The sequence below is a fragment of the Ambystoma mexicanum genome, chromosome 12, assembly GCF_040938575.1.
Source record: "Ambystoma mexicanum isolate Mex_15411 chromosome 12, UKY_AmexF1_1, whole genome shotgun sequence".
NCBI lineage: Eukaryota > Metazoa > Chordata > Amphibia > Caudata > Ambystomatidae > Ambystoma > Ambystoma mexicanum.
This window is the reverse complement of record NC_090936.1, coordinates 56019983-56041130: the sequence shown is the minus strand read 5'-3', so window position 1 is coordinate 56041130 and position 21148 is coordinate 56019983. Positions and strand designations below refer to the sequence as shown.

General features: G+C 44.8%; 1 protein-coding gene across 1 annotated transcript in view; it reads right to left on the bottom strand.

Moving 5' to 3' along the window:
• Window positions 1–7237: 7237 nt before the first annotated feature.
• The window catches only part of PNPLA8 (patatin like phospholipase domain containing 8), a 188887-nt gene continuing 174976 nt past the window's right edge, over window positions 7238–21148 (bottom strand). Inside the window, exon 10 of the mRNA XM_069627957.1 lies at window positions 7238–7656. Coding sequence (XP_069484058.1) covers window positions 7382–7656 — 275 coding nt within the window. The 3' untranslated portion in view covers window positions 7238–7381. The remainder of the gene's footprint in view (window positions 7657–21148) is intronic.

The window sequence follows — 21148 nt, the reverse complement described above, 5'->3', positions numbered from 1 at the left end:
CCAAGGATGCAGCCACTCCCTGAACACTGGACCACAAGAAGGAGTTTATGCAGTTATCTACCTGCCATGTTGGATCACCAAGAGTGTAGTGCTGAAACACCTGAGCATTTCTTATGAGCCTGGCGCCAAAGGTGCCAGGACTGGGCCCAGGTGGGCCCTTTTCCAGTCCTTAAGGGGCCTATACCCTGCCCATATTCCTGATGTCGTGCCATGACCCCTAGTGTTGTCTTGGGGCAAACATTGAGTCATGACAGCAGGCTTTTGGTGCACACAGCCTCCCTTCTGTAATATTTACTTTACAGCTCTAGCACCTTTAATCTCAGGATCGAATCCGTAGCAACTCTCTGTTGAATGTAGACTCTTTCCTTGGAGCGGATGCAGAGTCTATATTGCCCTTGAAGAAGGCGGCAGGCCATTTTGTCTGAGGGTGTATCTGAAGATCACCATTTCCATTCCGCTGGCCTGCACTTGCGTTTAAGGGCAGCCAGATCGGAGTTGTACCAAGAGTTTCACTTTTTGGAAGGGTTCAGTTGGACCCTCAGGGGCAAGAATGTCAAGAGTGTTGGAGATGGAACAGTGAAAGTTAGAGAGGGCTGTGTCAGGGTGTGAGTCAGCCACAGGAGGCAGTGTGCAAGAGGCACAGAAAGGTGGAAAGAAGGTGTGTATAACAGAAAAGGGTGTGCAGGAAGGACAGTAAAGTGGAAAAGGATAGAGTGAAAGAGGCACAGAAGAAGAAAAGGTGCCAAAGAATAAGCAGAGGGTTTGAGGTCAGAGTGGTCGCTTGGGAGGAGAAAAGAACCCAGCGTTATCGAAAGTCTCTGATACTACCTTCATGAAAGAACTGTAGAGTGAAAGGTACATCCTGACAAGAGAAACATTTTGTTTGTTTGTTGAACTTCGTAAAGAGGGGCCTAGGCTTGGGGAAGAGAACCCTAAGAGGCCCACTAAAGACATTGGGCCTCATTACGAGGTAGGTGGTAAGGGATTACCGGCACCGGTAAGGACACCGGTGCTGGTAATCCCTTACCACCCTATTCCGAGGTCCCTTAGCGGGTCCCTTCCTTAACGCCTGGTTTTACCAGGCGTTATGGAAGGGACCCGCTAAGGGACTTCAGAGCTAATAACGGTACCGCAAATTGCGGTACCTTTATAAGCTCCATCCCCATTCCCATTGAGCTCTATTGGGGCTCGAATGGGAATGGGAATGGTTCCCGGAATGGGGACTTACCAGGTCCTCCAAGGTTGGAATGACCCGGTAAATCCCTATTTCGGGAACCCGGACCCGGAATGCGGTAAGGGGGTAGCCATGGTGCTAATAGCACCATGGCTACCTCCTACCTCGTAATGAGGCCCATTGTTGAACTGTGTGAAGAGAGGCCTAGACTCAGGGAAGGGAATCCTAAAGGAACTGTCTTTTTGTTTGGAACTGGAAGACTCAAAGCATGGGAAAGGGAACCCCAAGGGACTCAGAGACATTGTGAACTCTATTGACTTGCTGTAAGAGCCCCTACGTGGAAGGTTCCAAGGGCAACCCTTTTGAGTTGAACTGTTTTGAATTGGCAGAACTGCCCCTATTGGTAAGACTACCTGAAACCAGCTGTGGTTTACATTTTCTTTTGAATCACCATTTTCCCTTTAAGAAGACCCCCTATCACATTTGGTTTAAGAGTGAGGGCAAGCATAGGTTTGGACACAAACGAACTTTGGATTTGGAGTTACGGACATAGACTGCCCTTAGAAACATCAGTTGAGGGAACAACCCTCTTAGAGTTAGGGCCTTACACCAACCCCACAAAGTTTGATAATAAAGGTTTTCAAACTGTTACTTTTGAGTCATCTGTGTCTCTCTTGATATCATGCTTGTCTCACAGTACCGAAAAGGGTAAGGGATAAGCAGAGTATAGAATTAGAACAATTGTGCGAAGAACGACTTATAGAATCTATACAACACAGTGAGTGGTTATCCCTGATAGTAGTCGGCCAGACACTGGAGAAGATTTGTATGGGTTGACTTACGAGATGTAAACAAATCAATATGGGTGGACAGAAATCCCCTTCCCAATATAGTCAACATGCTATCCACTTTGAGAAGGAGGTAGTTCTCCACCATTCACCATTTGTCTGCCTATCACCACATAGAATTGCACTCTAAATCACAATGCATCACCTCACTCATTGCCGTTGGAGGCGTACCACTATAATGCCATTTGGACTGGCATTAGCCAGTGCAGTTTTCCAGAGTGATGAGAACCTCTTTCCTGATGCTAAAGATGAACAGTGCTTCTAGTACAATACCCTGGGATCTGCTTGGAAAGAAGAGGGGAAGGAGGCACAGGACAGGCTGTTGAGGCATGTACTAGTGGCACTAAAAGTAGGTAGGACAGTGGTGAGGAAAAAGTGCAAATTCAAGTTCATGCAGGTCACATTCCTAGGAAATGTTCCAATAGCATTGTCAAAAGCATTGTTAAAAGGTTACAGAGATACCCGTGGGGGTAGAATTCGAGGCATGATAAACATGTAGGGCATGTAAAAAAAATGCAGATTTTCACCCAGGAAGGGTCTGAAGATGGCACTCTGTGTATTTTGCTGCGTGGGAGGTGAAGTGGGTAGGATCACACCATGTAGTACTAGATGATGGCAAACATTGGAACAAGAATGTGCAGGTAAGATATCAAAAGGGAATTGATTTGCAGGAATGGCTAAAGGAAATGCAACAAGCAGCATCCACTACTGGGCACACTAAGCATCAAGGTCGTCCTGTCCAATGTGTAATGGCGCCATAGCACTAGAGTTGGGAAATGTCTGCTCAGGTTTGAGGATTATATGGTAGGATGATTCCATGTTCATAGTTCTTATCTGTTGGAAAATGAATGGGCAGAGCAAAAAATTAATTCCTTTCAACCATAGCCCTCATTCCACTCCACATTTGCTACTGGTAGCAATGCGTGATTGGACAATCTATGAACTGTTCATTACAAAGGAAAAAAGGGCATGTTTCCAGATAAAGAGCAGGTGAAAGGAGAGCTTGTTACATGTGGATCGTTTTCAGACACACTATCTGGGGTGACTGTGGCCAATAAGCATACCTCCTATCCCTCTGCCTATGCCTTTTCTTCCTATCTTGATGCAACTCCCTTCTCTCTCCTCTCCAATCTGGCTTTCGTGCTATCACTCTGCGGAGAAAGCTTTACTGTTTCCAACTCTCTTCTCTCTGCTCGCCATTCAGGCTTTCCCTACATTCTCATTCTTCTCGATCTATCGGCCCCTTTTGACACTGAGGACCAACCTACTCTTCTTTCTACTCTTTATAAATTTGGATTTTCTAGTTCTATCCAAGTCTGGGTTTCCGCTCATCTTAAGGACCGCTGCTTCTCGGTTTCTTGGGATGTCGTCTTCCTATCCTCTTCTTCATGGTGTCCCCAAGGCTCTGTCCACAGCCCACTCCTCTGCTCTCTCTATACCACCCCTATCTTCTCTTATTTCCTCTTTTGGGTTATCCTCTCACTTTTAATATTCAAAAAGCTCTACCCTTTCTTTCCTTTCAAGCAACTAAGCTCCTCATCTCTACCTTATATTTTGTTGGCTTGACTACTACTCTTCTCTTCATATTGGTCTTCATTCTGTGAGGAATCTGAGGGCGTCCTCACTTTCCCCCCAATATATCCATCTCCCAGGTGTCCAGGGAAAGGCCGTTGCTATTGGAACCCGACCCTGGCAGTAGATATTCGAGGGAGAATCATCTGGGTGTAGCAGACTTGGGGAGTGGGGATGAGAAGCACCCTTGGGTGAGACATGGCATCCCCCATTTCCCTTTTCTAACGAGTCTAATATCCCCCAAGTCTTTATAGGTTGTTACCAGTCCCTTCCCTATCTGTACAGAAAATCATCTCCCAGTAAACACCAGTCAGGTACTGGGATGAGGAATAGACAAACCAGAGCCATACATCCTCCCTCTTTATTGATTCTAACACATATACAAACCACTCTGGTACTGGGACGAACAAGAGGGATGCCAAGTACCACGATCGTTGTGTAATGAACGAACATTGCCTGCAACTGAAGCCAAGCGGGGTGTTATAAATGGCCTGCTCACGCGAGGCCAATAGAATCGACAGTAGAATGCCTGCTGGAGAAGCTTGTGGTGAAGCCAGAGAGATGCGTGCCTTTAGTGCTTACGAGCTGCAGAGTTTGTAGCGGAAGCAGAGTGTGGCAGTAGCATTGGAGAGTTCTCCAGTAGCAGAGCTGGTCTGCATACCTCCCGGAATCAGAGAGACTCCCTCTCCATATGAGGCGGCAGAGACCCTGGAGAAGAGGGACGCAGAGCCGGGAGCAGCGAAAGCCACAGCGAGCCTGCCAACGCAGAGACGAACACCTGGAGACAGCGTACCTGTTGAGTCAGAGAAGCTCAAGTGACTATGCGATGCTGGGGTGTAGACCGCATGGTTGTTGCAGGTCGGGTCGTTCGCAAGTGAGCAAGGGACCGTTTGGACGATATGAATGCTGGTCGAGTTTTAAAGCAGACAAGTTACTGAATACTTTTGATAATAACGATGAAACAAAACTGTTAAACAAACTGAGCAAAAGGTTTGATGAGATGAAAGGAAGGCTAACTTGGAACCGAATTAAATCCCACAGGAAATTGTGAATACCGAACTGTGAAGGAGATGAAAGGAAGGCTAACCTGGAGCCAAATAAAACCCCACAGTGAATTGTGAATTGTGAATACCGAACTGTGAAAGAAGGCTAACCTGGAGCCAAGCAAAATCTTACGATGAATTAAATGAAAGTATGAGTTTAAACAAGACCAAAAGAGGGCCAGAGAAAACATTTGATTTCTACAAAGGGACTGATTTGAATAACAATAGCCTTTTTGAATAGTGATCTGACTGAAAGCAGTTTTGCAAAATTCACAGATAAAAAGGAGCTGTGTATTGGCAAGCGCCATAAGAAGACGAAGAACTGTGTTACTTAAAGAATAAGCAGTGGCAAGAACCCTGAGAAAATGTGAAAGAATCACAAAACTAAGCCGTGACAAAGCATCAAGAGGATGTGAAATGAGAATAAGTTAAACCCCACCGTGAAGCTGAAATAGTGACAATGGCCTATGATGAAGAAGCCAAAAAGGTGTGTTGGTTGTGTGATCTCTAATGGGTGCACCTTATGGTCCGGCAACTGCGCTTAGACCTAGTACACCCACCTAAGGAAAAGCCACTTAAGTCACCAATGTATGCGATTTGAAATCAAGGAACTCAACTTTAGGAAATTGATGAAAGGCAACCAAGCCAGAAGAGCTGGAAGTATCCCAAGGTGTTGCTTTAGAAGTTGAGAGATTTGAAAGATTGGGAAAGGGAACGCTCTTTTTGTGAAGTGAACTATCTTGAACCATGGGGGAGGGAAAACACCTTTTCCAACTAAGAGCTAGAAGATGCTCTGAACTTTTATTTGAACACTTCTCACTTTGAGGCCGACATTCCTACAAATTATATACAATTAGATGTGAGGGCAAGTATAGGGGTTGGACACAGACACACATTTGCTTTGGACTTCCTGACACGGACTATCATTAGTTTTATTTAGGTAGGAAATCCCACCTTAACATAGGGCAAGTTAGGCCTTTTTTTCCAAACCCTCCTTTTGTTTAAATAAAAATGTATAGCCCAAACTTTATTCAGTTGCCGGTCTCTACTTCATGATGCCTTCACAATTCCCACCGTCTTGCTCCTCTGCATTCCCTTTTCAACTCTACTGTTCGTACTCTGTTTGCTCTCATCTTCTGATTGCTCTCTCTTTTTTTGCTTACTTTTTATATAATGGGATAGTGTGACACTTTCTTTCCATCATCTACAAAAGTACCCATGCACTTTGCGCCGCCTTATCTTATCTCTTTCTATGTTCTTCCTGGGCCTCTCCGTTCTGCAAATCTGTTCCTACTCTCTTCACCCAAGCCAACTGAGCACAATCCTGCTTCCGTTCCTTTTCATTGCTGGCTCCTAAGCTATGGAACTCATTGACGTTAGAACCTCTCCTTATTACGTCTTTGTCACGCTCCCTCTCCTGCTCAATTCTGACCTTTAGCTCCAATTCTTTGCTCTATGTTCTAATCTTTACCATATCATTCCTGTTTTATATCATTTACATTATGTACTATTTGATTGTAGAGTGCTTTGGCGAAAGCACTTTATAAATCAATAAATTCAAATGTGCCAATCTTTTCAGTTTGGCTGGTAAGAAAAGATTTCAGCCACAATGCAGAAATTAAATAGTAAAAGCAATATCGCAAATGACTCTAGACTATTTTGTGGCAAGACTGTTTTAAAGGTGTCTGAACAGATCAACCAGGATTAAGAGTCTTGGCTTGCCATTTGCAACTTCTAATAGAGGCAGCCTTTACCATTCGTCCGATACATGATAGATGGTTGCTCGAAACAGACTGTGGTCGACCTACATGGTTATGACAGTTGACATGACACATACTACTTCTCATCCACACACAACATGTACATACAAATTAATAAACTCCAGACTTTATGATGAAAATGATAAAAGTAATACCTAAAATTATGGAATAACATATGAAAACCTAAAACCTCATTTTCTTTCAGCAAACACCACTCGCTTCAAACTTCAGGCACAATGATTACCTTGATAATTTATTGTCAAAGGGTGCAGAGAAAATTGTTGATATTAAGTCCATTGGAGTAAATAATACATGACAAATAAAGATGATGAAGTACAGGGTAATGGTTTGCATTCTTCAGAAGAAGGCAAATGTAACTAGTTAACGTTTTGGGAGCATAAGTTATTCTTTTTCTGGCCGGAAATAAAACATTAATTCCATTAATAAAGGATGCTCAAATTATATCGTAAACACATGATCTGTAAGCGAATAATGTTAGTGACAACATTACAGCAATTTTGGCAGAAAGATCCATTTCACAGGGCATGCTGCAGCTTTTCAGAAAGTGCTAGATTTACTTAAATATCTACATCAAGGAAATTGATTTGAATGAGAACAGTACTTGTGGACGGTATTCAAAATTAGCTACATATTAACTTCCATATTCTATTTTAGTTGGTGCAAATCAAAAGGGAACTTAAATACATCAGAAATAAATTACAAAGTAATTACCGGAATACAGCTAAACCACTAGAATCATAAGGTCAATAAGTGCCAACATGTCCAACAGAAAGACTCCTGTGAATTCCGTTATATACAAACAGCACTCAGGCTGTTTTACTGAAGATGACCTTCTCACGAATAGACCTTCTCCTTTTATCAATGTTTGTCCAGAACTACCAGATGTACGGATCCCAAAGTAGCAGAAGGAATTGCTGGGAAAGCATTGCACATGAATGATCGACAGTATCATGCATTATTCTTTCATAATTTGGAAAAAAAGGGGAAGCCTTCGTACATGTCTGCTTTTAATTTCATCCAGTCATTGATTCTCTGGAAGCCCGTCTTCTCCTGCACTAAGATTTTGGCAGCTTTTTTCAGTTTCTCTTCATTTCGGTCTAAATAGCGCAATCCATCGACCTGCAACTGGTTGAGCTTTTCTTTCCGATTCTCATCTAGGGGCACATCTTCGTTCATCAATGGGTTAAACCGGAAATAGGTGTTGGGCGGCAACAAGGCATCAAGCATTGTATGAACTTCTGTTTTTGAGAAATAACAAAACAATACATTTCAAATTAATTTAGCAAGCTTTTTCGTTTCACAATTGTTGGATCATGTATTTTAGTTTCAATAGACTCTCTTGACATTGTGATTCACAATGCAACTTTCTTCAGTTTGTGCTATTCCTCGGCAGCTCAAATTATGTTTCATGCTTAAAAATAAATCTTCTGCATGCTCATATACAAGCCACATTCATCAGTGGCAACCAGGTTTCAAAAGATTTGACCTCAGATTCCTTTTGCAAAAGCACCAGGTACACAAGAGTAACTACAGATCACACATTGCGTTGCTTTAATACATAAAAGCAAACACTAAGATAAATTGCATAATCCAACAGACACCAAGATTGGTCCTCGAGAGCCTCAATCACAACGGAAACTCAGCATAACCACTGACTAATAACTCCCATTTAGTTTTACAAATTGATTGTGGGCGGTTATCCTAAAATCATTAAGTAGAGTTAGCTCCTGAGGACTGGACTTGGAAACCCCAGATCTGAATAGCAGTGTCCTGTTAAACAGGAATTTGTCCAACAAAATAGATGCATTGCCAATAAAGCACCCAAATACATCAACAATACAGTCATGAAAAAACCCTTTACCAGACCCCTTAGATCCAGCAACAATTCACTCCTGGAAATCCCATGATTCAAAAGCTCGAGAGCGGGGGTAGCAGTTTCAAAGTTCTAGCCACAAAACACTGGAATGCTCTCCCGACAAACATTAAAAATGAAGAATCCCACCAGCAATTCAAAAATATCACTGAAAACCTGGCTATTCAACCAGTTCTAGCAGACCAGATAGCCCAACCTGGCGTCCCAACTATGCACTATGTTCCTGTTTCACTATGTACTGTATGTGTTGTTTTATTGCCTACTGTTTATAACTGTAAAGAAACTATAGATTCTACTGTTTATAACTGTAAAGACTGTATTACTAAACTGTCTGTAACTACGCCGTGATACCTCAGGGTCTGGGCGTATAACAAATGTAATAAATAAATACTTGCGTCTCCTATTTTCAATACATTGAGAGATTTCAATCTGTTTGGGGTTCACTTTTCTTTGGTGGCAATACCTTTCCAAGATTATCCAGGATGAAACAATGTAAGTGATAAAACAGCAGCAAGGTATTCAGGTCATCCACGGAATGTGCGCAATTTACTGTAAAGTAGAATTTATATTTCTACCTCATTTGGTAACCCGTGCTCAATAACCATGACTTTGGTTTTCTTGCGGTTTAAATTATTTTCCTTCTATTCCAAAAATTCTGCAACCACTATTAGCATACAGTTTTTATCACAGATATTTATACATTCTGAACAGCCTTACAACTTTTGACATTAGATTTTCTTTCCATTACTTTTTAGAGGATTATAAATCATTACTGCCTGAACATTTTGTTGAACTTTGTCAAATTGTGTTAAGTGGGCAGTGCTCCGGGTTATAATGAGGTGGTTTTCACCATCTTAATGATGCATCATTTGTCATCAAATACATAGATAATGTGGCAGTTCAAAGAAGTTCTAGTTCAGAAATAAAAGTAAAGGGAATTACACGCAAAGAAATAACAGGGTCGTTTTACCTCAAGCATAAATAGGTAAACAAAGAAGTGGCAAACAAAACAGCATTATGACTTTGCATTCGTTGCAATAACCAAGCCAAAAAGTAATTTTCACATTAACAGTCTCAAAATGTGCATCCTGACCCAGTGATCCACCGGGGATCAAATCCACACACAGTCAGATATTTTGAGTGACCTTGACACTCTTCCAAGTTATCCTCGTCTCCTTCACTTGTTCTGTAGGGCCTTGTTCCATGGCTTGTACACTGCCACTGTCCAAAGATGGGTGACCACTTGAAAGTGGATTAGGGTCACCAACTGCAGTCCCACGATCTCTATGCAGTGCGACGAATCAAAGGATTCTATCACTTCTCCACGCGGGGGGAGCCTTCCCTTGTGAGGCTAGGAAGGTAAGTCCGCTACACAATACCCTCCCTATTGGTAGAGGCAAGCGGGACCTCACCGGGTGAGACTCCCCCTTAGGCGACAAGGACTCCCTTTCCAGTAAGGAACTCCCTCAGTCAACGATCCCTACACGATCTCCAAGGAAATGTCACAAAGAAAGACATGACAAAAACCTTGACCTTTTTATTGCCAACCAAGTACATCAATAAAGTTTGTGAGAGAAAGCTTTAAAGAAACTGGGACGAAGAAGAGCATTTGAACCATATTGAATATGAATCCGAAAGTGAAGAAGGACTTAAACAACATACAAGGAAAGCCCCTGGACTACGTCATCAAAATGTAAGGCAGGGCCCTGGATAAAGAGGGACCAGGAGTTTTCAGGAGTTTTCGAATCAGCTGGCATAATCCCGCGGAGAGAACCCATGATGTGCAGCATCCGAAACTTGAAGGAGATGCTGAGAAGCCTATAAGGCTGTTGGAACGTGAAGAGCCGCTGAGTGCAGATTCAAAGCAGGTTGACAACGTGCAGCATTAGAAGAAGTATCCTCACCCATCACCTGACCCTAGAACCCCTTCCTGCAAACCTAAGACCAAGCCCTTCCCTAATAAGCTCCTGAATTGTGGTCATCTTAACATTTTCCTAGAAAATACTGGGACGAGGAAGATCCCCAATGACTCACAAGCGAGTCTGAAGATCAGTACTGTGACAAGGGAGATACACAGTAGCATGAGGATCACACTTGGGAACCACAAGGAACAGTCTAGTGGTTACTGGTTTCTTATTGGTCCATTTAGGGTAGAAATAGAGGAGGGAAATCAGGAAGTGTTGTCAAGCCTATCCTGGAGGAGAGAGGAGCAGGAATCCTGTGCTGGAACAGACAGGGCTGTGGACCACTGCAATACTCAGAGAGGGAACCCTTGATCCCGAGCAGCCTGTGGAGAACTGAGGGAAGCTGGAATTGCTCTCACCGGGGCATCCCTGGAGCACCAGCAGTCTGCAAGGGACGAAGGGAAGGAGGAGACTCCCTCACGGGAAGAGACCAGCTGGGGAGTTGCCGAAGGAAGACACGAGAGCCCTGGGGAAACCACGGAAGCTTAGCGGTGTTGTCGAGGACCGGTACCCTTGTGGACCAAGTGCAAAGGTACGCAGAGGAGGACCGCGAAGGCCCAGGGAGAATCCAAAGAGTAAGTCTAAGGAAGCACACACAAGGTGCTGAGCTACAGGACAACCCTGGGAGAGGGGTCTGGAACCCATATAAAACTGGGAAAGCCTGACTAAATTACAGAAGCGTCAAGGACCCATTGAAGTCTATAGAAGTAATGCTAAAGAAGTAGAAGCAGCCTAAGTAGAAATAGAAGAATTGGAAGTAGAAGCAGTAGAAGAACTTTATGAAACCCAGAGAAAGCGGGTCTGGGACTTGCACCCATATGAAGAGTGCAGCACGCTGAATCTTCGTAGTCACAGAACCTGGCGGGGTAGTGCATCAGGTTGGCTGTGGTATCAGCAGCAGCAGATTAACCCAGAGAGGGGAAGTCACTCCCCCTGGTGTTGAAAACTTCAGGAAAATCCATGAGGTGGGAGGTACCCTCTTGACCGGTGATTATTTGCAAGAATTAAAGGCCCCCCATTGAGCATTCGGAGCGCACAGCAGTCTGAGAGCAAGACTGTCTTTGAGAACCTTTGTGTGGCAGCAAACCAGTGGAAGGGAATCGTCCCACCTGGTTTAACTGGAACTTTAAGACCTGTCAGGAGGAGGCAGGCACTCCTGAACTTTAGTTTTGGATCTTTTTTTGGCACCCTGTTTTTGGAACTTTGTTTTCTACAGCGAAATCCCTTCTTTTCACAGTATCCTGAGTTACCAGTGTAAGGGACGGAAATAGGTTTGGACATAGGATGGTGGACACATTTTGATTTGGATATCCTGACAAAGACACTAGTAGTTTTGGTTGAGGTTGGGAAACCCCTCTTAGCTTTAGGGCAAGCTAGGAGGTTCCCCAACCCCTTTTTACTTTCAGTAAGTTTGTAGCAATCAAAATGACACCTTTGTGTCCGCCTCATGCTTCTGATTCCTTACAACGCGCAGAGAGACATCCCAAACTCGAAGAGTGTAAGAGTGGTGGCGTGACCACAGATGTGACGCAGTGGATAAGTGAGTCCATAAACGACGCTGAAAACCACGGTGGAAGAACCACGGCAGAAGGAAGCGCACAGGAGGAAAATGAAGCAGCCATCAAAGACGCTGTTAACCGAGAGAGAAGCTTTCCTGATAAAGAGAGAAGATGGCTCAAATCCTCACAGGATCCCAGTGACCTTGCCCCTGCAAAGTACAGGTAACGGGCACAACGGGAGACCTGGGTGGGACCCTAGGAAGAATAAGAATCATTACTGGGGTGCTTATGCTCGTCCCACTCACAAGAAGCATTAATGTAATGCTCATATTTGTCCCAGTTAGCCAGAAGGGCTGAAGGGCGGAAGAGAGAGTGTTAAACCTGGAACATTCATACTCACCACAGTAGAGAGGAAATAGTGAATATACTCAGAGAGCGATGATCAGTGTAAGGAAGGCATGGTATCATGAATGAAGACAGACACAAATGAAGCACAGTTCAAGGGTATTTATTTAGCAAAGACGGTGGTAGAATGCCTATTTAGCCCTATATCTAAGTATGGGAGCAAGCTCGGCCATTAAATAATAAATAACGCAATCCTAGTAGTGTCTTGTCGAATAAAAATGGCCTATACTAAAAAAAAAAACTATTGCCAATCCTTACGCCAAATGTGTGCGGGGAAAAAGATGTATGCAAAAGAAAACTGTGTTCAAGAAAGTGTGTATCAGGATAACCTAACAGTGGGGTTCACTCCCCCACGTTTTCAGCACGGGACAAGGGGGCACACTCAGGCTTTGGAAAACTCTCTGGCTTCTTCGGCTTGAGGATGCAGGTCAGGACATAAGCAAGGGCCTTCCGCGACAAAGTCTTGTTCCAAAACAATGTCTCTCATTCACAGAATGTCTGGACACACACAAAACAAAGTTCCTTCTCTTGAGGATCTCAAAGTTTTCAAAGCTCATGTTCACAGTTCATACTGGGTCTCCCTCGATCGGGCTCGGACCTTTCAAAGCAAAAGGTTCACATAGGTCTCCCTCAGTCAGGCTCGAACCCCTTGTAAACACAAAATCTCAATAGGTCTCCCTCGGTCAGGCTCAAACCTTTCAAACAAAAAAAAAAAACTTGAAGGGGTTCCCTTGCCCAAGCTTAATGCATATCCTTTAGGGGTTCCCTTCCTACAAGCTATTATACGTCCGGTCTCACTCAGTCGGGCTCGGACCGTTTCCTGATGTCGAAGACTTTAGAGTGGGAGTGGCTTTTGCTACAGACCTCCACAGGATCACTTCGACTTTCCCTTCAATTTAGTTTCTCACAGTCTTAAATGTTCGTCTAAACAGACTTTCGATTGGGCACTTTCACTATGCTGGACCACTGTGTTACTCTGTAGCATCTGTCCACAGTTCACAAGTTATAGACAAGGTGTAGATGTCTTTGGGGTTGTATTTTCACTACATGTACCATAATGCACCTTTCCTTATGGTTAAATAGTGGATTTCATGCTCACAAGAAAAGTTCATATATTTAGTTCCCGCTTCAGCCTCACATGCGTGCCAAGTAACCCTCCCTCACAAACTCACCGGCTACACAATGCTATTGGGAAAAGACTTGCCGCTCTCAGATCTAAGGTCAGGGTGTCGCCACCTGCTCCTCTGTCTCCCTAGGGATCAAGGTGCACCCAGGGAAAGCAGCACTGGCCTGTATCGGGCCTGCTGCGAGCAGCTCTCCTTGCTCTTTTGCTCTCTATCCAGGCTGCAAGCCTCTAGCCACACCGGGTTAGCGTTCCAGCATTTTGCTTTTCCTTGGCCCAAGTAACAAGTGGGGCTGGGATTGAGAAGGGATCCCCTGCTGGACTCAGCCACGCAACCTCCCCTCAGTTCTCCCAACTGCTGCTCCCTGTTCTGCCAGGAACTCCACCTTTTATACACCTAGGTTTCTTTAACAGGCTGCAGGTGTGAGTTCTGGGCTGAGCCTGCCTGTCCTTGCCTGACTCTATTAGAGGGACAGTCCAGTTTCAACATGGGTCAGTCGGTCTTCTGTTTCTCAGTGTGATTTGAGTAACCTGTATTCTTCTTAGTCGCCTCCTCCTCTTCTTCTTAGTGATTTTCAAAATTGGGCGGGGGGAGACTTAAGGGGGCGGGGGGAGAGCTGTGATGGAAATATTGTCCTTTAGGGGCAGAGTGGGTGCGATTGTGATTGAGCGCTTGGTCTCAGTGGGGCAGGGCCACAGCATATTACTAGAGGTATTCTTCTAGTTGTAGTACATAAGGAATTATGGGAGTTGTAGTTTCTTGTGACAGTAGATCAATCGTGTATGGACACATCAGAAAAGGGGGGATGCATTAAATGTCCTCTGAGTTTAGAAGAGGGGGGGGACTAGGTTACTTTTAAGGGTCAAAAGATGGTTTGATTTTCCATGGTGTTTTCGCTTTCCCTTTTTTAAGTTAAAGAGTTGGGGTGTGACAGGATTCGGCTGAAAATATCCTCCAACGACAGAGAGGATATCGGCTAGGGGCATGTCGGGCAAAAGGGGGAATACTGCGTCTCACTGAGGATATTCCTCCAGCAGTCCCCAAGGACCAGCTGTCAAGGTGATCCTCCCGCACATGGCCTGGTTCCAAAGGCCATGTCCGTGCCCTGGCCACCTGAACAAAGAATCCCCGGGGTCTATATGTGAACCCATTCTCAGGTTTCTCACATTAGTATTGGAACATTGGAGCTCGTCCTAGAGAGGGACGGCCATAGGCTCCACAAAGATGTCCATAACACCCTTTTGATATCTGAGACTTGGAATGATTCTTTTGTTATTGGTTACACAGAGTCAGACGTGGGATCTTCCAGACCCTGACACAGAGGTCGTGTTATGCCAAGGGAACACAGACAAGGCACCCGAAATAGGAGATTCCTGGGTAATCACAAGTACTGAGCTCTCAGACAGAGAAGTCTCGGAATTCTGAGTAGAGTTGGAATCCATAAGCCTCAAGCCATTACCCAAAGCCTCTGAAGAGTCCTCTGAGCCAGCAGACCCAGAACTTCCTCTCACCCATGCTCAATTGCTTGAGGGAAGTCCCATCCTGGACACAGAACTTAAAAAGAGCCTCTTTGAGAAAATAGGAGAGGCGCGCAAGACAATCTGTCAATAAAAAAAAGCACAAGCCAGCAAAAGTGAGTTGGGAAGTGCTGAAATTGGGCCTGCCTTTCAGCAGTGGAGGAAACCTTTTTCCTCGGACGAAGATATGGCATAACAGCATTGATAGTAGTGGTGAGGAGCCCGGGACGCCACAAGCACTATGGAAGATCTGCCAAGAACCCTTGTATATAGACAACTTATCAGTCACCCGGAGACTCTCGCAGCTCTGCAGGGTGTGAGAACAGAGGCGGGAACAGCCAGTGGCATCCCCGACGATCCTACAAAACTCAGCACTGGAGAAGATCCATACACTTTGTCAACTTCGAGAGGGTTAGAAAGACAAGATGATGTAACAGTTGGATCAAGTACATTGCCCCACTATTGACCGGAGAAGCCAAATAAACATTCCAGACCCTAAATCTGGATGGACGGATGTCGGTGCAGAGTGCTTCAATGTCGGTTGGAAATCTAGGTTGTCGGTGAGCCTGTCGTGCTGGCTAACCAGGAATCCCAGACCCACCAAATGGAGGTAGGAGAGAGTCACCCAGAGAGCCAACTGACTAGAGAGGGTAAGAAACCCTAATGGACAGATAAGGAAAGATGATAAGGATCATACAATCAAACAAGGACAGAGGATTCCCTGTCCCAGAATCACTGAGCTCAAGTACCTGTGTGACGCATCCAGAGAAGTCTTCGAAGGATCCAGGAAATTCAAGAAGGCCCGGAAAAACCATACCAGAGAAAACGGGTGAAAAAATGAACTAAAACACAGGGATCTCCTGAACGGCACGAGGGTGCGTACTTAAAAAGAATTCACAATCCACAAAGAGTCAAGATTTCTTAATTCCACATATACAGTAGAAGAATAACCAACCAAAATCCAAGAACCAAACAAGGGTATAAAAAAAATGTGGTTCAAAAGGCAAGGCAGTCAAAAAACAGACCAAGGGTTATACGCCGTAGTAGCAGGCAACAAGTAGGTAGGGAATCAACAAGGCAGTCAAGGGGTCACACGTAGTAGGCAGGGGATCAACAAGGCAGTCCAGAAACAGGCAAGTGGTCATATACAGCAAAGATCAAACAAGGTAGGGAGCGGATACCAAGGTACAGGAAGGAATATGGAAGACACATGGGGGGACTCACCAACTGGTTCTCTTCACGGAGTGTTTCTTAAGGGGCATTTGTCCTATCTCGGCGTCGGATGGGGCGTGTCACCCTGCTGCGCCGCCCACATGTGTGTGTGTCATGCGCATACAGTTCTTGTGACCAGAGGGCATAGTGGGACTTATAGCGCGTCTTCCCAGTCCCCACAGAAGACGCCACAGCGAGCACGCACAACGTGGCTCAGAACCCTGAAAACAGACCCCTTATGAAGATCTAAAGATGGTTATTCTAGAGTGACCAAAAGATCAGTAGTAAAGTGGAAGGAGCTGCGGTCCGAGGAAGCAATTTTTGGAGCAGGTGCGGCTTTGGCTAAAGAGTTGAAGTGCTACTGTGGTGTGAGTGTGTGAGGTGGGTGAGTGTAAGGAGAGTTTATGAAGCTGATGATTCTGAGTGAGAAGAGGGTGATTGAGTAGTGGTTTGGAGGGAGAAGTGGTTTGGAGGGAGCAGTAGTGGTGTGAAGGGGACATCATGGTCTGGAGGAAGCAGTAGTGGAGGGGGGAAGTAGTGGTGTAAAGGGGAAATCGCGGTCTGGAGGGGGAAGTAGAGGTGTGAAGGGGAAATTGTGGTCTTGAGGTGCAAGTAGTGGTGTGGAGGGGCAAGTAGTGGTGTGGAGGGGCAAGCAGTGGTGTGGAGGGGCAAGCAGTGGTGTGGAGGGGGGAGCAGTGGTGTGGTTGCAAACAGTGGTGTGGGGGGGCAAGTAGTGGTGTGGAGGAGCAAGTAGTGGTGTGGAGGGGGGAGCAGTGGTGTGGAGGGGGGAGCAGTGGTGTGGAGGGGGGAGCAGTGGTGTGGAGGGGGGAGCAGTGGTGTGGAGGGGCAAGCTGTGGTGTGGAGGGAGAAGCAGTGGTTTGGGAGAAGTAATGGTTTGGAGGGAAGAAAAACATCAAAGGGTAAAGACAAAGTCCTAGGAGGAGTGAGAACAATGAAGGGCCAGGAGATTGGAGGGAGTAGTGAAGCAGAAAAGTAGAAAAGGCAGAGAGTGAGTGGTCATGTCAGGTACCGTCTCAATCTTACAGGGTAGTTGATTGGCACAATCCTAAATCCCGGTAGAACACTAACCACTGGATAGAGTATGGGCATTTAGGAAGTCCCTGAGGGAGCCGTAAATAGAAAAGGATGTTTGGCCTTCAGGTCCTCACCTCCAGAACAAGACAGACTTTAAACAGTAGGGGTTAACCTTTTGATATCTACCAAACCGGGTTTAGGGGCGTCAACCTAAGTCAAGAGAAAGAGGGCGACAGCACTAGATCCCACAAAGAAGTCAATAAAAACTCATGAACTATCTCAGAGACTTGGAAGGATTCTTGTGCCGTCTGTGACACAAGATTACATCGTCAAGGATCTTCAACGTGGTACGTTGTGGTTCAACCAGGCCGAAAAGAAGAACTACTCATTTGCAAAGAGGTTTTGTAAACTGAACATCAGTACACAAAATCATTAACCTTTACCTTAGAAGGACTGGTGACCATAGCTACCTTCAGTTAAGCATACATCAGGAAGTCTTGCAAATGGGCTTGCATTTACTGTAGCGTATCTGCTGAACTCAGTCACCACATTGTAATATGAATACATAACAGCTCGTTCCTGGCATTCTACCGAGTTTCCCCTTTTTACATTTAGACGATCAATAGTCACTTAACTGCGTTCTATACATTTCTGACTACATGCCATGCTATAGATTCTGAACAGGAGACTGCACTAGGGAAAGAACTTGGCCCTAAAGGTATGAGGGAGTAATAGAAGGGTGTTTATGAATTGTTTTCAATAATTAGCAACTCTGAGGTCAATCTTGGTCAATGGCGGTAATGAGGCTAAGTTTGAAGCAATCTTAGAGAGGCTTTTCCCAGCGGTGCTCAGACTTGGCTCACCCTCTTCCTCACTCTGCAGCTCATTGGCCTGCCATGGCATTCATTTGTTACTAAAATGGAAAAGGGACTCATTTCGTGAACAAGCTCCCTTTCAATTTCCAGGGTGGCCTTGTTTGCCTTGTTAGTTCATCGAGGGAAAATTGCTTTAGGTCCAGGCGCAGAGTATTCCGTTTGTGAACAAAAGATCCAAGCAGCAGTGCTGTTGCCCCGAACAAGAATAGCCCCATACCCCAAGCTGCTGCCTACACTGGCATGTTAAAACCATTAGCTGCCCTTGTTTTACTCTGGGCTATTAACTGCCTAGAAAGCCTGTTGCTGTAGGATGTTTGGCGAGTCTTTAATTGATGTTTTTTTTTTTTACCACTGCAGTGTTTTCTACAGGTGCAGAAATACCTTTGTTTAAATACAGGCCAAATAGTTTATGTATGCATTAGAATTCCATTTGCATCAGAGACTCCATCCTGTTGCTTGTGGATGAACCGGCATTTTGTTGTGGCTAGCATATAAACTGCCTGTGTGCTATCAAGTTTAGCTGCTGTAAACTTCGCCTGGAGCAGCTGTGTCTTTAAGAATGTGGATTAACTGCGAAGCTATCCTTTCCAAAACAATACTAGTGCACGCTGCATGCGGAAAGGCCAGGCATGCATACCAGACAGTGTCACATTTACAAGGTTAACCGACACCGTCGGCATGCAACCAATCAAAGAAGGGCTCCAGCCCTGCAGGGTGACTCATTCCGTACACTTCTAATCCAGCCTATGAGGTTCCATTCATTAACATGCATGTCATGCTGACCTTATCTAGCAAGAACTCTGAACATGCCTGGATGCTGTACAGTCATAGAAGACTATTTAAGGTTAGGCATGCACAACCCTTGTCTGTGTGTCCAAACATGCGCTTGGGAATACTCACATATTCCACCTTAATGCGTTTATATTAATTGGCTGTTGATGGCTTGATTTGTGTTGGATGATTGCACTTTATAAAGTAAGGCCTAACAGATGAATGCAGGCAAGTCTTTACTAGGCCACCAGAACATATTAAGCAGCAGTGATTAAACCTTGCTCAATAACAAAGCACTTCTACACTGGTAACACGTACTAGTTCACGTATCGGATAAGAAGGGATGTTTTATGCTATGCCAACACTGGCAGTCATGGTGGGGCTATAATGAAAGGGTATGTCACCATACTGGCCAAGAAGTGGGAAAGCACAGAGGGGGGAGACAGAAAATAGGTTTCAAAATGTTTTATTAGGAATAATAGAACTAAAAGGGTCCCTTGGGTTTACCTTACAACACTACTTCCCAACACTGGCTTTAAATACAAGGTAGTTAACATCAGGAGAATACCATGGTGCAATTGGGTGTTCTGAAGTAGTGGTGTGGTCTGAATTAAGATTACATTCATAGTGTGGGAGATGATTTATTTGACTGTGGATGTATACAAATTGACCTTTTCACAATTGACCGCGGGAGAATTGACCTTTCACAACTGATCGTGAAATGAAGGTCAATTAGGACATATATGCGGGGGGAGGGGGAACCCCTGCAAACCCCACTCAATCCAAAAAAAAACAGCAACCCCCACCCAATCCCATTATATTATTTATTACCCCAAACCCAAACCACACATATATATATATATATATAAAGGTAAAGGTCAATTGTGCAGAAGGTCAATTAGGACCAGTATTATTAGGTCAATTAGGACAAAGGGTCAATGGTACATTTACATTGAGAGTTTATAGTGATCTTAATTGTGGTAATGCCAGTGTTTGTAGCGTTTACTCTGTATACATTGGCGCCTAAATGTTTTTTCATCTTTTTTATTGTTAAGTGATGTGGAAGAGGAGGATGCATGGTAATGAGGGGCTGCGGCAAGGAGGGTGATGGTGGGAGATAACGAGGACTGGGAGAAGTAGGATGATGGCACGTCACAGTGCTCCAGACAAGATTTGGAAGTGGGAGTATTTTATTCGCTTTTTTGTAAAGTTGGTAGTAAAATCATTTTTTAGGGCGAGTAAAAATGTTTTAACTAAAGAACGTAAATGTTTTTGTAATGGTTATTTCTTTGCACCTTAAAAGATGCATGTTTACTTCTTCCATTCTGGCATTTATAATGGCAGTCTCTTCGTGTAATACTACGTGCACTACTGGCCCAAACATGTCCATGGAGCTGTGAGGGTTCAACGCAGGGACACAAGATTCTACAGGTCTTTTTCCTATTTTTTATTGGGAATATTTTTACTCTCTATTTTTATTTTTAGGGAGTAAAAATGTCCGATACACCCCTTATCTGTAGGGCTGGTATGAGGTAATGAGGGACAGTGAAGAGGATAATGATGCATGGTAACGGAGAACTGGGGCAAGGAGGATGATGGTAGCGGAAAATGAGGCACTGGGACGAGTAGGATGATGATGAACTGTTAAGATGGACTGAAATGAGGATGATTATACATGGTAATGAGGTACTGTGACGAGGAGGGTGATGTGTGGTACTGAGAGACTCGGTGGAGAATTATGTATAGTAATGAAGGACTGGGATAAGAAGGACATGGATGAGCGGTAATGAAGGACTTTGGCAAGGAGGGTGATGGTGCACAGTAATGTGGGGCGTGGAGGAGGATAATGCAGCACAGTAATGAAGGACTGTGACGAAAAGGATAATCATGTGCAGCAAAGACGCACTGGGATGAGGATGATGATTATGCGCGGTAATGAGACTGATGAGGATTACGGGGGATTGGGAAAAGGTGGATTATGGTGCATGAAAATTAAGGACTGAGATCGGGAAGATGTTGGTGCACGGGAGCGAGGGGACGGACAGCAGGATGATTGTGCACAGTAATGATACCTGGGTGACGATGATGATTATGCAAGGTAATGGAGTGGGATGAGGAGGAGGATGTACGGTAATGAGGGACTGGGTGGGAGGAGGAGGATTAATGATGGACTGGGAAGAGGTGGCTGATGATAATATATAGTAATGAGGGACTGGGCGAGGAGGATGACTGGTGTAATAAGGGACTAGGATGAGGAGAATGAAGGTGCACAGTAATGAGAGACTGGGAGGAGGTGGAAAACGATGATGGTGCGCAGTAAAGAGGGGCTGGAAGTAGAGTAAAGATGTGCAAGCGACAGAGACGAGGATGATGCTGAGTGGTAATGAAGGACTGGGATGAGGATGCCGATGCCAGTAATGAGGCACTGGGGCAACGAGGATGTTGGTGCGTGCTT